At 46.5% G+C, this 17,483-nt stretch overlaps 1 protein-coding gene across 1 annotated transcript in view; it reads left to right on the forward strand.

Annotated features, from left to right (window-relative positions):
• The first annotated feature begins 519 nt into the window (after positions 1-519).
• ATP6V0A4 (ATPase H+ transporting V0 subunit a4) overlaps positions 520-17,483 on the forward strand; it is a 39,442-nt gene continuing 22,478 nt past the window's right edge. The window contains exons 1-10 of the mRNA XM_027101299.1: positions 520-708; positions 1,227-1,321; positions 2,525-2,651; positions 4,845-4,927; positions 5,337-5,430; positions 7,659-7,871; positions 11,079-11,229; positions 11,872-12,011; positions 13,449-13,606; positions 17,126-17,219. Coding sequence (XP_026957100.1) covers positions 1,257-1,321; positions 2,525-2,651; positions 4,845-4,927; positions 5,337-5,430; positions 7,659-7,871; positions 11,079-11,229; positions 11,872-12,011; positions 13,449-13,606; positions 17,126-17,219 — 1,125 coding nt within the window. The 5' untranslated portion in view covers positions 520-708; positions 1,227-1,256. The remainder of the gene's footprint in view (positions 709-1,226; positions 1,322-2,524; positions 2,652-4,844; positions 4,928-5,336; positions 5,431-7,658; positions 7,872-11,078; positions 11,230-11,871; positions 12,012-13,448; positions 13,607-17,125; positions 17,220-17,483) is intronic.

A 17,483-nucleotide genomic window follows, 5' to 3' on the forward strand; every position in this document is an offset into this window, starting at 1 on the left:
TGGTGGCTTTTCCTATCATTAGATTTCTTCATGAGCCATATTCTTTTTGTAGCCTCACTTGAAAGGGAGATTGGTTTCTTCTTCGTTTTTGTCATCTTGCCTTCTGTGCTCACCCTTCTCTGTGTTGCCTTTTTCACTTGCTTGTACCTGGTTCTCCAGGCCCCCCCAACTCAGAACTGGTGGTTTCTCTTTTTATATCTTATGAGAAAATATATTTTGTATTTTATCACTACAACGTGTTTGGGGCAGAAGGAATTCTCAACATGTAAATTTACTCCAGCTTCCCCATTCAGTGTTTAAAATGGGGGAAGAGATGCTGAAATGCCTTCACTTCCTCATGCAGCTAACGTCCCTTCCCCCAGATTGTTTTCTGATCCTCCCCATTTGATGCGAGAACTCCTGTGAGTGGCTTTACTTACAGCTCTACAATCTTGCTGAGTTTGACTGAACAGGCCTCTCAACTTCAAGCTACCTTGTGATGCACTGAATACCGCTTTGATATTTAGTTATCCGTTGCGGTTAATGTACAGTAAATGTCATAGTGCTTTCTGCCCGGCTTACTTTCTTTTCCCTCCTGCATAGACTGCTCTAGAAAAACTGGAAGGAGAGTTACAGGAAGCCAATGAGAACTATCAGGCTTTGAAGAAAAGCTTCCTAGAACTGACTGAATTCAAACATCTCCTGAAGAAAACCCAGGACTTCTTTGAGGTTGTAATTTGGGGACTATTTATTCAAGGGCCTTTTCCCCCAGAACCTCAAATTTCCATATCGACAACTGGCTGGTTTGGAATATGAATAAATTGCGCTGTTTCTGTCACATGGCTGGGCCGAGGGGGAGGGGGAGGGTTAGGGTGGCATGTGGTACTGGTTGAAATGAATGCAAAAATATTAAGGTGCTCACTAAAAAGTATGTACCCCAAATGGCCCAGACGGAAGTGGAAGTCAGAAAAAAGCACCAGTTAGTTTGAGCAGGTTTGGGATTTTGGTAGGAAGAGACTGCGGAAGCTTTTTGATCTGTCAAGGGGCACTCTACCTTTTTTTTTTTTGACACACACATAAATCTTTATTTAAAACAGAAAAATAGATCAGGTCTAAGCAGTCTACCTTTTGAATTCTAACTATTTGTGGAAAATTGAAATATCATTAAAAGCAGACAAAACTATGAGGTGTGGTTTTAAGGTAGTCTAAATACATTTAAATGAAAATAGTGATTCTTTGACTTTCAGACGGAAACCAATTTAGCTGATGATTTCTTTATGGAAGACACTTCTGGTCTCCTGGAGTTAAGACCTACACCTGCATACATGAGTGGAAAGCTGGGGTTAGTGAAACTCTCTGCTCTGAAGGTTATGTGTAGATGGCTCCCTGGTCCGTAGCTCAGTGCCCGGTGCAACATTTCCCTGAGTGTTTGAGTGAATGAATGAATGAATGGACAAATAGCGACCGGCATGAGGACTCTTTCACACGACTGTAAGGCCTCCACCAGTAATAAACCCAAGTCTAACCTGACCAGGTTAGTGGAGTTGCAGGTAGTGTTACCTTGTTTATGGTGATACTGACCTGCTTGAGTCTGAAGAGTGCGATGTGTGTATTGTCTCCACATGGGAAGGATGTAGTGATAATTGTTTAGATGGGGTTTCACAACTGTTCCCTGGCTTTGGAACAATTATGGGATACATGTTTTTTTTTTCCTTGTCTCTGAAATACTGTTTTGGTAATAAAATAGATTTGGAGTGTGAAGTTTGAGTGTAATTAGCGATGAGGTAGTTATGCAATCGTGTCTTCTACAAGTAGAGGTAATAGGATGTGATAATACCCACCAAAATGTGTGGTGATTCAGAATGGTGGGATTTCATTCAGTGTCCAAGTAAAACTGATGAAAGTGAGTTTTAGAATTCTAGTTTTTTATTCAATAGGTACTTGGGGGCATGCTATTTGAGGCACTAGACATTGAATTTGAAATGGCAAGGAAAATATATATTGAAAATATTTGATCAGAAGGTAGTACAGAATCAATGTACATTTAAAGTAATAGGCCAGTGAAAGTAACCATTCTAAAGTTCATTTGAAAAGTTCGGATCAGAAATTATCTAGATACCTAGATGACTGTAAAAGCAGAGGTGTGTAGAAATCAATATATATGTTTCAGTTTTAGTACCTTATTTGTATAAACTCATAGAGACCATTGTTGAGCAGACTGAACACTTGTTCCCTTTAGCTACAATGCTATAATGAATGGTCTATCGTATTTTTAATTGCAAATAAGTGAATGTATAGTATTGGGATGACTAAGGAAACCCGGACATGTCAAAGGAAACAGGAGGTCAAAAGGGACTTGGGGAAAGTTGGGGCTGGGATCCAGAGTGGCCTTGTGGCCCCTGCCCATCGGGGCTATGTCCTTACCTCCCGCTCAGAGGGAAGGTGGTCCTCCCCCTTGTGATTGCACATCTTCCTATCCTACAGGGCCTTTTCTCTGCACCCCGCTCCCTGTGCCTCAGTAATATGTCCTCTTCTGACTGCCCAGGTTCACGGCTGGTGTGGTCAACCGGGAGAGGATGGCTTCCTTTGAGAGGCTGCTGTGGCGAATTTGCCGAGGAAACATCTACTTAAAGTTCAGTGAGATGGACACAGTTCTGGAAGATCCCATTACAGTGGGTATCTCAGGCTGCAGGAAATGTTTTCTGAAATTTTCTGTAGCCCCACCAGAAGGGTTTCATTCTCTCAAACACTGAGTCTTTAGCTCTATGAAGCTAACATCTATTTCCTTTTTTTCTCCTTTCTTTTCTTTTTTCCTCCCCAGCCCCTCCTTTTAAAAAATACCCATGAAAGGACTGAGTCTTGTTAACACCTCGTAAGTGTTCATTCCTCCAAACACCGTAGCTGTACCAGTTCCTGGAAACTTAGCTGTAGTAGTGCCATGTGGAGTGGCAGCTGTGTCTTCATCACATAGCACTGAGAACTGATTGAGGTCAGTGCGTCCCAAGCTCCAGTGTTCATGGGAGCATGAGATCTTGTTCAGTGTATCGACAGATTCTGATTCAGTGGGTGGTGGTGCCCGGGAGCCCGAATTTCTAATCAACTTGCAGTTAGTTGCTGGTAGTCAGTGGGCCACACACTTCGAACGAAGATTTCGAGGGTCCCCTTCACTGAGTGCCACACGGTTATCGCTACTAAGTCTGTAGGGTATGCTTCCTCCACCCTTCCGGCTAGTATTTAAATCCACTTACTTTTTAATTCCAAGAAGTTGGGCTTATTTCTAAAAGAGTCATAATCTTGTCTATCGTAGAGGCTAAAAAAATGTAATTTTAAGTTTTATTTCATGGAAAACAACTTCACTGTTAAAACAAATACAATTTAAAATAAGAAAAAAGCACTTGTTTAAAAAAAAAAAAACGCATTACCATTCTAATGTCTTTATTTTTTTCTTGTCCTCTTTCTGTCTAGTCCATAGCCGTAAGCAGGTGTAATTTAATATGGTTGTAGTAATAGCATGGAAATCATTTTTTTTGGCCTTCTCTTGATTTAAATAACATAAATCCCCTCCTGTATTACTATGTGCCATTTATAAATATTATTTTAAAATTCGACATTGAATCATTCCTTTTCACAATCATGTTTTGACATGGAATAGTCATGGTGGCAGAGAGAGTATTTACAAAGTAAGATGACTTTAGCCTCATGACATTGAAGATCACTGAACAGATAGCACGAGATCAGAATGGATTCCTGGTTCTGGTGGATCCAGAGACAAAGAAGGATCTGAGAGATTCAGCAAAGGACTAGGGGTGAACTCCATGGTTGAAGGAACCTTTGTTCCTTCACATAATGTAAAGCAGTCAGTTCCCCAAATCCTGAAATACTTCCCTGCTCCCATGAGCAACTAGCAAAGAGACAATTCGTTCTGCTATTATTTTCAGTTGGTGCCTCATACTTCCATTGAGTTGATGGGATGTTAACCGTCTATTATTAGACACTTTATTTCCAATTTTTCTCCAGAATATAGACACTATGATAAGCATCTTCATGCGTGTGGATTTTTATTTTGAAGTATTTCCATGGTATGAATTCAGGAAATAGGATTGCTGGCTTAAAGGGTGTGAGCATTTTCATGACCCTTGATAGGTCCTGACACATGGCTTTTCAGTGGGGTCGTACCTGATTCCAAAGATACATGACACCTGAGTGGTGTGTGATGAGTGCGTTGGGTTTGTTACCGCTTTTCCAACAATGGGTTTCATTTTGCCTTTACCCCCCCATCCCAAACTAAATAGAGTAAAACAGCACATTTCTTTGCTTACAGTAAAAGTTGAACTTTTCCAGATATTCTTGTGAAATGCATATTTTTTCCTTGCTTGTGAAATGTCAAACTCGGACTTTTAAATTGCATTTAATCAGGGTTCGTACGGGCATACGGTGAGTCCAACGGTGTGAGTCCAACATTAGACCTGGCTCTACCTTTGTTAAATATCAAACACCCAGTCCCCGCTGAAATGTCAATGTTGTGTATGAGTTAACTCTAGTGAGCTAGGTCAGCTCTTTTTATTTTAAGACTTGCAACATCCTGATCCCTCTCTTCTGGGTGTTTTCTTAACACACCTCTTAAGCACAGGGCTTAGAGCTGAACACAAGGCTCAGCTGTGATCCAAATAGTGTAGCAAACAGCAAGGTGGTCCCTTTAAAGCTGTATCGGCCTTCCTGGGGGCCCCCGCCCAGCCTGCCTCAGTGGCCTTGCCCTCAACCGTCATGAGTTACGAACTTCAATCAACTGGGAGAAGTTTAAGTTTTCCAATTTTAAATTTAGAAAATTTTCTAAAAATATATTTTTTACTGTTTTGATTTTCCAGAGAGAAGAAATTAAAAAGAATATATTCATCATATTTTATCAAGGAGAGCAGCTCAGGCAGAAAATCAAGAAGATTTGTGATGGGTAAGTGGCTATTAAGGGATTTTTTTTTTTTTTTTTTTTTTTTGCTGCGGTACGCAGGCCTTTCAGTGTTGTGGCCTCTCCCGTTGCGGAGCGCAGGCTCAGCGGCCATGGCTCACGGGCCCAGCCGCTCCGCGGCTTGTGGGATCTTCCTGGACCGGGGCACAAACCCGTGTCCCCTGCATCGGCAGGTGGACTCCCAACCACTGCACCACCAGGGAAGCCCAAGGGCTCTTTTCATCAGTAATTTGGGTCAGGATTAGGTCAGGGTGTGTGCAATACATTGAGTACAATACGTAGAACCTAGGGGAAGGCGGTCATCTAACTGAAGTGGGCAAATGATGGGTTAGCGGAAAAGGATGTGCAGAAGGCTTCTTGGCAATAACCCATGTGTGAAATGTACGAAACACAGGTTTCGAGCCACCATATACCCCTGCCCAGAACCGGCGTCGGAGCGCAGAGAGATGCTGGATGGTGTCAACATGAGGCTGGAAGATTTAATCACTGTGAGTGAGGCGTTCGGGCTGGTGACCCGAGCGGGGGCTGCCGATGGGCTACATCTGCCATTTCCTTATAAGTCCTGTCTCCCAGGGCCCTTGCTCCAAGGCTGGCTGGAATGTCTGCTATGCTCTTCTGGCTGTTGCGGCAGGAGGCTTCATAATTAGGAAACAGTGTTCACTAAGCTCACGGTGATGATTCTGCATGTCAGTGATGCTTTGCCTGGGCTTAGAATTAACCACAGCCCTGGTCAACCTGCAGGTGCCCACCCCAGTCTGATAAAAGGAGCCCTTTATTGCCAGACTGGCCCAGGCCGCATCTGTGATATAACTCACTAGCCAATTAAGTCGACCAGCCAGTCTTGCTGATTCTTTTTCCACGGAATTGCCCAGTTGTGTGAGCCAAGCAATTAATTCTGTCAAGACAGTGAGTCTAGTTTCACATATGAACACGCCCCCAGTTCATATCCTCTTCTCGAATCTGTCATCAGCTAGGATGGCTCTCAACACATATGATTTTCTTCAATAAGCTTTGCAAGTAGTCACTGAAAGGAGCTGGGCCTACAGCAAATCGCCTATTCCAGACCAGCCCTGTCCAATAGAACTCTCTGTGGTGGTGAAAATGTTATATAACCTGCAAGTCCAGTGCGACAGCCATGGGCCACATGTGACCACGGAGCACTTGAATCGTGGCTAGTGCAACTGGGGGACGGGATTTTTATTTGTATAAAATGCGGCTGCTATATTGGTCAGCACAGTTCTAGGTCCTCGATGAGTATCTTTAGAAATTAGGTGTGTGTATTTTTCGAAACTCCTAGGCTAACAAACATCTTTATCTTCCCAGAAAAAGCTGTGTTTAATTGTTCTAATCCTCTCTGTTCCCTCTTTGTCACTTGTCAGGGAGACCGTGGTTCCCTGAAGCAATTACCCTTGAAGTCCTTTCCCCCCAAATACTCTGCTGGATTTTATGAAAACTGCATGAGGAGAATGGAAGTTATGCTAAACTTACATTTCGGATGACTTGAGTAGCCCCGTGTAGAGGTTACTGAAGAGGGTTTCTGTGTTGTGTCACCAGAACAAAAACTAATTCCACTAAATAAATTCTGTGGGGGCCAAATTGCCTATTCATTCCTTCATTCATTCATTTATTTGTCATTTATTGGAGAGGTTATGTATATAAGGCATTTTGATAGGTGTATTTGTTTCCTATTGCTGCTATGACAAGTTACCACAAACTGCGAGGCTTAAAACAACAGAAATTTATTCTCTCACAGTTCTGAGGTGAAAAGTCTGAAATCAAGGTGCCAGCAGAGCCAGGCTTCCTCTGAACGCACTAGGAAATGATCCTTCCTTACCTGTTCTCCTATGGTTTGAGTGTTTGTATTGCCCCCAAATTTGAATGTCAAAAACCTAATGCCCAAGGTGATGGTGTCGGGAGGTGGGACCTTCCAGGAGGTGATTAGGTCGTGAGGGTGGAGTCCTCGTGGATGGGATTAGTGCCCTTCTAAAAAAGACCCCAGAGAGCTTGCTTGCGCTTTCTGCCATGTGAAGTTAGAATTTGAGGTCTGCAACCCAGAAGAGGGCCTTCAGCCAACCGTGCTGGCATTCTGATCTCAGACTTCCAGCTTCCAGAACTGTGGAGACTTTCTGTTGTTTATAAGGCACCCAGTCTGTGGTATTTCATTATAGCTGCCCGAGTTGACTAAGGATCTTCCTAGCCTCTGGCGTTGTCAGCAGTCCTTGATGGTCCTTCCTTTGTAGATGCATCACTCTGGTCTCTGCCTGCATCACACATATCTTTCCTGTGTGCCTCCATGTCCAAATTTCTTATAAAAACACCAGTCACACTGGAATAGCGCCCACCCTACTCCTCATTTTATGACCTCATTTTAACTCGATTATATCTGCAAAGACCCTATTTCCAAATAAGATCCCATTCACAGTTACCAGGGGTTAGGGCTTCAGCATGTCTTCTGGGGAGGACACAATTCAATACATCACAATAGTACTATAAGGAATTTAGAAGAAAAGGAAGATATAGTCCTTGCCTGAGGGTTTTAACCTCTAGTGGGGGAGATAAACTGCTCATGAGAGCGAAAGGCCGGGTGAGAGCTGCAGGCCGGAAGAGGGGGCCAGGAGCAGAGGACGCCTCCATGGCCCATGAGCCTCCATTGTTGCCACGTTGTCCGGCATCTCCATGAGTGCCCCTTGTTTTGCTGTTGGTATTTTTTGCCCAGGTCATAACACAGACAGAGTCTCACCGTCAGCACCTCCTGCAAGAAGCAGCTGCCAGCTGGCACTCCTGGATCATCAAAGTGCACAAGATGAAGGCCATTTACCACATCCTGAACATGTGCAACATCGACGTCACCCAGCAGTGCATCATTGCTGAGATCTGGTTCCCGGTGGCAGACGCCGTGCGCATCAGGAGGGCACTGGAGCAAGGCATGGTGCGTGGCGCGTGGAGCGGGAGGCGGGGAGTCACGTCCAGCCTGAGCAGCCTCTCTGCCAGGCCCTCAGCTGGTCAGCCTCCTAAGTCAAGCGAACCTCACCTGGTAGGATTGTCTCCTTTATCTTTGCGCCTTCAGTCCTTACCCAGGGCGTGGGCGTGTGTCAGAAACTCCCGCTCTTCTCAGCGTTTGATAAACATGCACCATTTCTTTGATCTTAGCAAGTGTGTACTGGGCACTGATGTGCCGTCACTCTGCTAGTTATGCCTGTAGATACCACCTTTGTCTGGCTGGAAAGACAGATAACCAGGCACCTGCAATAACAGCCGGAACGCAGGGAGTGGGTTGCTCCCTTGTGCCAGCCGCTGTGCTGAGCACTCAGCGCGCCTTATGTAACTCTCACCGCGCTCTTGAGTCATCCCTCTAGGTGTTCACTGTGCCCCAGGAACTGATCTAGGGCTGTGCTGGCAGAACAAAGCCGTGCTCTGATAGACGTTCTCGAAAGGGAGATAGACAGCAGGCTTGTCCCTAACTAATGTGATTTCAGGCAGTGAAATCATGGTGAACGGGAAGTAAAGCAGGGGGAAAGTGAAGGGTGTGGGGAGTGAGGGGCCTGTCTGATCACCTATTCACCCCATTGGTGAAGAAGGGACCCTCTGCCCTAACTATTGCAAGGTGGCCAAACAGATGACACCTGATACTGGACAGATGAGGTTGGCCACAGTTTGTCACATATACTCACAGCCCAGGGGAGGACACTGCACGTCACACAGGACCACATGGAGGTTGCACTTGGGACCTGCACTTGGGAGCAGAATGAATCAGCAGGAGCTATAGGGGAGGCAGGCTTTATAGTGACAGGAGGATAGGGGGACCCCTGTTTCCATGGGAGAATGTGATTATTACCTTGTTTGAATGATTTTCTGGGGTGGCAGGGAGGTGAAACTCATCAGGTTGAAGCCTGGGCAGTGTGCCGTTGGTCTGTCTGCTGGGAGAACTGGCTAGGTGGGGAGCCTTTCCTGTTAAGTGGGTGGCATACCTGGTGGGAGCAGAGGAACGCATGGCTTGGCCTTTGGGGCCCTGAAGCTTTAGGTCTTTCTAATACGGTTCTAGGGCTGTTGGGGAGAAGGCCCCTCTGAGCAGCTGGCACTAGAGCAGACTTTCCTGCACGTCATGGGAAGATGAGGCAGGGTGGGAGGAAGAGCTTTCGGGCTGAAGGGTCTGAAGGGACCCAACCTGGAGGTCGGGTTGGATGAGGAGATAGGAGCTATCTTTATCCCCTCTGTACAGATGAGGAAACCGAGGCACAGAGAGTGGAAGTAACTTGACCCTGGTTAGTTAGCCAGGAGGTAGGATTTGAATGTCCCCACATCGTGGTCCAGTAACTACCCAAATGGGGCACTTACACAGAGCGTTTCACCCAGACTGGGAGGGGCAGCTGCTTCCCAGAGGAGTGCACAGGCTGAGCTGTGGAAGGGCGGTCAGTGGGCAGGTGGAGAGAGGTGGGGTGGCCAGTGGTTGGAGCTGGGGCGCGGCAAGTTGAAAGGCTTCGAGTAAGGTCGGGGAGAGGCTGCAGGGCAGGTGCTGGTGGACGGACTCTAGTGGTGTACCTTCCTTTGCCGGAGCGACATGGTCCAGTTTGTGTTTTAGAAACATTTCACTGCCGTGTGGGGCAGACAGCGGGCTGTGGGAGAAGGCTGCCCTAACGCAGGGGTCTGAACCCAACAGTGACATCCTGTAATCGTGAAGGGGCCAGACTCCTACAGGGCTACTTGGGACCATTTCTACAGCATCTCCAGTCCTCTGAGATAATTACTTCCCGAGATCGGAGTAGAGGACCTGTGTGAGTAGGAGGTGAGGAGAGAAGTGGAAGGGAGTGGCTATCATTATCATCATCACATAAGCAAAAGATACTTACTCCATGCCAAGCATTGTGTCAGCTCCTGGAGGGCATGTTTAGAAAAAAGGAGGAAGCCACAGTCCTTGCCCTCAAGGAGATCATAATCACACATATGAAAAGGCATATAAAAATGGAGTGAGGATCTCCTCGACTTGCTGGGTGACCTTGGGGAAGTTACTTAATCTCTCGGCCCCTTAGTTTCCTCATCTGTGAAGTGAGGCTTGTGGTGATACCTACGTCATCGAGGTGCTAGGAGGACGGCTGAGCACTCGTTTAGTTGGTGCTAAGTTGTACTGAGTGCACAGGTGGTAAGCGCTGCTGGAGTTTGGAGTGACCAGAAGGTTCCTGGGGGGTGAGCTGGAGAATTGTTAATACTTGGAGAAGGGAAGAAGAGAGAAGCCTAGTGTGGAGTTGGCTGATTTCCATGGAGAAGTAGTGCGGGTGAAGGTGTGAATACAGGATTAAATCAATGTTGTAAAGAAGTCTGGATTATAAGACCAAAGAGATTTGATTTCATTCTTTAGGTAATAGGAAGCCTTTGAAGATTTTTGAGTAGGAGGGTAACATGACTAAAGTAGTGCTTTTTGTTTGTTTTATTAAAAGAAGGATTACGCGGTCTGGAGTAGGCACTAAATGGAAGGGAAGGAGACTGGAGTCCGATGGTGAGGCTCGGGGCCAGGCTGGTGGCTGTGGGAATGGGAAAAGGAGGGACTTAAAGGGGACGATTAGCAAGATTTGGTGATTAACTGAATCAAGAGAAGAGACAAGTCTCGTGATTCCAAAGTGTCTGGAATCTGGAGATTGGAGATTACTGAGAGGTCAGGGGAGGACCTGGCTTTGGGGCAAGTTGGTGAGTTCAGTTTTAGGCTCCTGGATTTTTGTGGGGTTGTTGAGACATGCGTGTTTGAAAGCCTAGGCAGGCAATGAAAAGAGAATTGAAATTTCAGAGAGGGTCAGGGCCATTGGGAATCTAGGAACAGAATTAGGAAAGTGAATGAACTCTTGAGGGAGTAAGTAGGAAGGAAGGAAGGAAGAGTAGAGGGCTCAGAAGTGTGCATAACATTTGCAGGAGCCGGAGAATGGAAATTCCCAGAGAATCAGGAGGAACTCTACTCTCTTGACACCTCTCCTGTAAGAGGAATGAGATAAGTACTAATTTTACAGATGAGATCATGAGTCTCAGGTCAGAAAATTGTCCCAAGTTCACCCAGTAAGTGACTGCGGCAGGAGTTGGACTGTGAGATGTACCTGCTGACACCTAGCCTATGGCTCTCCTCCTTACATCTTCTTATATGTTCTTTTTGCAGGAACTGAGCGGCTCCTCCATGGTCCCCATCATGACAGCAGTGCAATCTAAAACAGCTCCTCCCACATTTAACAGGACCAATAAATTCACAGCTGGCTTCCAGAATATTGTCGATGCATACGGTGTAGGCAGTTACCGGGAGATGAACCCAGGTAAAGGGACCGATGTATTGCACAACTAGGCAGCTTGAAAATGAAAACTGGATAAGATTTACCCCTACGGTGGCCTTGGCAGTTAATCACGTTGAACTGTGACATTCCTAAAATCTTATTTGGTTTCCTAATGCCCTGCATTGTCTTTTGCAAATGGTGATTAGTGAAAGATTTGCTCTTCGTCAAGATTTCACCTGTTCTCCCTTAAACTGTAGATGTATCAGGCAGCCAACTTCAGTTCTTGTTTCCTTAATGATTCAATGAGGGTCATCTGTAGGCGTCTGCACAGTCCCATAGCTGTTGTGTGGGAGAGATGGAGATGGACATAGACAGGACTTGTAGTCAGAAGACTGGAGTCACAAGCTGTGTCACTAAGTTGACTTGTAAATGATCATGGGGAGAGTCACTTAGCTGCTCCCAAACTCAGCTCATCTGTAAAGTGGGGAATAATAATACTTATCATTGATGAGCTAGTGTATGGGGGAGCTGAGTGAGTGTCAGGGGTGGGATGGTGAGGGAAGACAGAATCAGAAAGGCACAAGGAACCAGCTTGTAGATCATGGAGCGTGGTAGAGAAATCTTTGACGTGGGGCCCAAAGAATGTTGGGAGGACTCAGGCTGTTGTGGGTCTCACCTCTACAGCTCCCTACACCATCATCACTTTCCCCTTCCTGTTCGCTGTGATGTTTGGAGACTGTGGTCACGGAATTGTGATGCTACTGGCAGCCCTTTGGATGGTCCTTAATGAGAGACGCTTGCTGTCCCAGAAGACGACCAATGAGGTGAGTGTTCATCAAATGTCTCGCCTCGTTTCTTGGAGGTTATAAGTAGAATATTAAAAATGTGTATATTGTTTTCAACATGGAAATAACATGTTGTTATAAAAAGTAAGAGAAAGATGGAAAGTAACAAAGGACCAGAGTTCAACATAAAAACTCCTGGCCAAAGGTAAATCCTTTGGGTGGTTTGGTGAAGTAGCATCTTTGTCTTTTGTACATTACTTGACAAGGCATTGATCTTTTCCTTTACTTTTTTTTCTTAACATTGATTTTTTCCTTTGATTATAAAAGCAATATATGTTCACTGCAAAAATTGGGAAAATACAATAATCTAACTACCTAGAGAAAATCACAATTAATGTTTTTTTTCCTGTGCTTATACACAGGTATATAATTTTCTAAAATTGGGATGAAATAGTGCATATTAATTTGTAGCTTCCCTATTTTTCACTCAAAATATCACAAATAGTTTTTTACGGCAGAGCTCTTCTCCTACGATCAGCCCATGATCAGCATTCTTATGAAATGCTGAGAAATCCTGAATATCGGGTCTTCACTTGCACACTTGAAGTTTCCACATTTTCTGTGACGTCCCTGCACCGCGTTGTGAAGGTTGAGACAACTCAAGTCCGCATTGTTTCAGGGTTAATCAGCTAACGTCACTTTATGTCCACTGTAATACATTTTATAAACTGGAAACACGCTTTTCACTCTGTTCTGAATTTTAAGAATATCTGCAATCTTTAATACAAGTTGACTTAAGTTGACCTCGTTCAATGATGTCATAGCAAGTCAGTCATAAGCAGGGTTAGTGGGAGAATCAACCTGTGACCAATAGAGTTTTCCATGACAAGCATCTTAACAGCTGTGCTTTCCTATAATAAATATTTAAAGTCTCACATGGACACTTCAGCAGTTCTGAGAACGGCTGATACACATCATCTCGTCCTACGGAAAACGCTTTACTCTTCTTGGTGGACGTGCTGAGACAGAGACTCGCTGTTATAACAAGACCCCAGATGAGCGTAGACTTCACTTGCTGTAAAACTTCGCAGCATAGGAGGCAGGTCCCAGAAGCACTTGAGGCAGCTGCCACCCACTTTCAAGTCCCTTCCTTTATAAGGGAGGCCTCAGCTGCTGCTTCAGTTACGTTTTCTAACCAAGGCTGAATTAAAGAATATGAAGCTGATAGTGCTTTGTTTCCACAGTAACAGCTACCATTCTAGGACTTTTCTGAATCACCCGTAGAAGCTCAGGAAAATCAGGATGTGTGTGCCCTGTCTGTTTGCATCACTTTGATGCCTGCCTGGTCACGTGGCCCCTCTGTGTGGGATGCCCGCGTGCCTTGCAGTGGCTGTCCCAGTGGTGCTGGAGGCATCCTATAACGCACGTCCCCGGGGTCTGGTTCAGAGCCTACTGACCATCACCCTCTGTCGCCAGATCTGGGACACCTTCTTCCACGGACGCTACCTCATCCTCCTCCTGGGCATCTTCTCCATCTACACGGGCTTGATCTACAACGACTGCTTCTCCAAGTCTTTCAACATCTTCGGCTCTTCTTGGAGCGTCCAACCCATGTTCAGAAATGGCACATGGAAGTAAGTTGGGACAGAGCTGGGTCACTCAGTGGCCATCCAGGTGGCCTCAGTGACAGTTCTCGGCGGGGGGATCCTACGCCTGGCCCTGCTCAGAGGTGCGCCCACTACTTCACCGGATAATTTGGTTTTATCTGTTGAGTGTGAGACCTTGTACCACGTCCTCAGTAACTGCGCTGGTAACTGTAATGCGTGGAAAGAGTTTTTAAAACTTCAGCTGAATTAAGTAGGTATCCTGGAGTGCACCCCGTGTGCCAGGCACTGTTGCGAAAACAACGGTGGGGCAGGTATAAACTGGGCATCCGAGTAGCAGTCGTGGAAGTGAGGCTTCCGGGAGGAGGAGGTGGCGTTTGAAACATACCTTGCTTGGCAGGAAGTCGGGGATAGAGTGCAATTATGCAGCCACATACTTAGGGCAGAAGACTTCGCTTTAAGAAAGGCTGATGCAGGTCTGAACTATATATAAGTGATTGGTTTCCCACGTTCAAAGCCCCGGACTCACCAGAAGGGCGTTTTTCTTTTGACGGCTCAGAGCAGCTTGACTGAACGTTGAAAGCAAAGGAGAAGACGGTTAGTTTTGCGCTGCTGTACTTGTTCCCTGTACTTGTGGGGGACGGGGCGAGGAACGCAGAGGGTAGGATGTGCAGGCTGGTGAGAAGTTTGGGCTGCAGGAAAGAGACCTGGAAGCTCTCTGCGTCCCCACCCACCACACCTTCCGCAGGCATCCCCAGTTATTATGCAGTGTGTCAGACACACAGTCATCAGGATGGAGAGAGCGCTTCGGAAGGGAGACTTTTATGGAGAGGGAGAAAGAGTTTTGAGTTTGAGGGGTGGGTCAGTGTGATGAATTGGGGGAGAAGAGGAGGGCAGTGAGGGGCAGGGGCTTCGAGGGAGAGTGCTGACTCCCTTGGGATCTTTGGGGCACCTTCGGCTGCCTGCGTCACACACTCGAGACAACCACAGTGGGTTCCGGGTTGCTTTGCGAGGCCTAAAAGTCCCAGGTGATGTTCCCTCACGTCTGCCCACTCACCTGCTTCAGGGCAGCTTCAGGTTTCTCTGTCTCTTTCTGGAACGTCCAGTGGGAAGTGTGACAGGAGAGCACCGCGAGAAAGGGGAGGCGGAGATGTGTAACCGTATCTGCAACCTTGCTTCCATCTTTTCTCTCTCAAGCGTGGTAGGACTTTCTATTTAAGGCACGTCAGGGGTCTTATCTGCTCACCAAAATTTGCACCACACATCGTAAGTGGGGGGAGAGAATACACCATCCGTCTCCTCTGAGGATTTCTCAGGAAAGATTCAACGCAGGGTTCCTTTCGACGTGAATGTTCCTAAGTGCCTTTGGGGGCTTGGTGCTGACTGAAGGCCCAGGGGGGCTCAGGGGCTATCGTAGTACAGGTGGGTGTGTCACAGGGGCTCCGTGCCTCTCCTTTTAGTCCCTTTGCTGGGTCCAAGTGCCCTGTAGTAGAGGACAGGAATGTTGAACAATAAATAAGTAAATAAAAATGAAGAAGAAAACATTTTGCAGGACTACAGTTACAGATGGCTATGGGTATGGGGTTTTGTTTGTTTTTTCTTTGCAATTAGTACCCTGAAGAGATGCCTTGAAGGACAAAACTCTTCATAACATTTGGAGAGAAATTGCTGAGTTTTGCTCTTCAGCCTTAAACTCATAAGCATGGTGATGGATCCCGGAACATGTGTTAAATCAGCATAGCTTCAGCAAACTATTTACACAACATTTCATTTGCCCTGGAGTGTGACTGCGAAAAGTCCGAGTCAACTGTCTTGCTGTCACTCTGCAAATGTGGGTTGGAATATTGTTCTTTCGTGTGCATGTAAGTTACCCTGGCCCCAGTTCCAGGCTGTGGAGGCCAAGCCTAGTCGGAGAGACCCCAAGCTCAGCCCCGCGCCCAAGCATGGATGGTAGGAAGCAGACCCTCTTCAGCAGGGAGGCGAAAGGAAATCGTAGGCACGCATCAGAGCGGCAAAGGGCACAGTGGGCTGATTGTGTCACTGGCCACAAGCTAGGTCTTGGGCCTGCCTTCCCTGACAGTGGGCTAGAGACACTGTCGCACCATCCTTCAGCCACAGAACACAAGAATCGTGTGTGTTGTCACCAGAATTGGGTTGATTGACTCGGTGAGGGAAATGGTGCCCTCTGGGGATGGGGGGCATCTCAGTACGAGGGTGTTAGAAGGGCTTAGAGGATTTGGCCTCTGGGAGGATAAGGGGAGTGGTGGTCATTTTTGTGGTTTGGACAACATCCTTATTTTGAACTGTCCATATTTTGATATCAGATAAGATTGTGGAATGGTCTTGTTTTTGTCTTGGTCCATGATGGTCACAGGGTGGCCTTGTCTGATGTTGTTGGCTTAGCTGTGGGCGCCAGGCCAGTTCCCTCTTTTATCTTTGTTGACACACAAATACATCTCTGATTATTAGATCCAACCATTTGCACTGAGGCGTGCTGTTAGGACCGGGCTCTAGGTCTGAGATGGCCGGTCAGGGCCAGCTGTTTACACTGTCACTGAGGGCCTGGTCAGCATAATCAGGCTTCCTAATTTCCCCTGTGCTACCGAATACCCATCACACCCCAGCTGCAGGAGGGAGGGAGTGTATTTCTAGGCAGCCTGTCCACGTTGCCAACATTCTGTTCTTCATCCTTTCAAATACTCATCCTTGGGCCCCTCCATAGATGTGTGCTCTTAAAAAAAGAAAAATTAAGGGCTTCCCTGGTGGCGCAGTGGTTGGGAGTCCGCCTGCCGATGCAGGGGACAGGGGTTCGTGCCCCGGTCCAGGAAGATCCCACATGCTGCGGAGCGGCTGGGCCCGTGAGCCATGGCCGCTGAGCCTGCGCGTCCGGAGCCTGTGCTCTGCAACGGGTGAGGCCACAGCAGTGAGAGGCCCGCGTACCGCAAAAAAAAAAAAAAAGAAAAATTAAGCCCTAATGTTCTTAACCCCTTCAGGTTTGCACAGATGGTAAGAGATTCCTGCCCATTGACATTTGTGCTTCTGGGTGAGAATGGGACACAGATTTAAAGGCAGTTAATGGGCCACAGCTTTCAGGGGCTGAGTTTCCCAGAGGTCAGGGGCCATGTGTGAAAGCCAGTTCACTCCTCCAGGATCAGTTCTCGTGCTCCCAGGGGAGATTTCCCAGCCTGGTCCCAGGGCTGGGTTTTATTTCCTCTATACTGCTGTCACCCTTGCCCCCTGCCTCTTTTCTGATGTAGTATAACTTTTTCTTTACTATACCCAGTCAGGCTGGGAGCCCTTTGGAAACTCAGACTGTGACCTCCTTGGGGGCCAGATGGTAATTTCTGTAGCTCAGTACCTAGGGTGATACTCAACACATAGTAGGTATTCAGTACCCATTTGTGGAATAATTGAACGAACCAATTGGTGAGTCGCACCAACAGTTAGGCTTTGATTGGCTTGCAAGTGGATGACTGATGGTACTATAGTGTTTTTCCTACCTCTAGTTGATCATTGGTTTTGTTTTGTTTTTCCTTTCTCCCTCTGTAGTACACAAGTAATGGAAACAAATCCATATTTACAGCTGGACCCAGCCGTTCCGGGAGTGTACTCTGGAAATCCATACCCTTTTGGGATTGATCCGGTAATAATGTCTTCTGAGATTAAATATTCATTATGTAAAATGTCTTGCTGAGGGGATCTCTGTGTGGAGGAGAGGAGAGTACCAGAACCTGTCAAATCCACCAACTTGTACTGAGATAGAATAGCATGTCCTGGAGGTTTTTGTGACGCACTGCAGTGGATTCAAGTAAATGTCCTACCTGCACCCTTTACCCAGCCCCTGCGTCATTTTCCATGCAATTTCCCAAACATCTGCCTCTTTCTTCTCAGTTATACCCCTGGTGGT

Source organism: Aethalodelphis obliquidens, unplaced genomic scaffold (assembly GCF_003676395.1).
Source record: "Aethalodelphis obliquidens isolate GAN/ISIS:26980383/991018 unplaced genomic scaffold, ASM367639v1 scaffold5, whole genome shotgun sequence".
Lineage (NCBI taxonomy): Eukaryota > Metazoa > Chordata > Mammalia > Artiodactyla > Delphinidae > Aethalodelphis > Aethalodelphis obliquidens.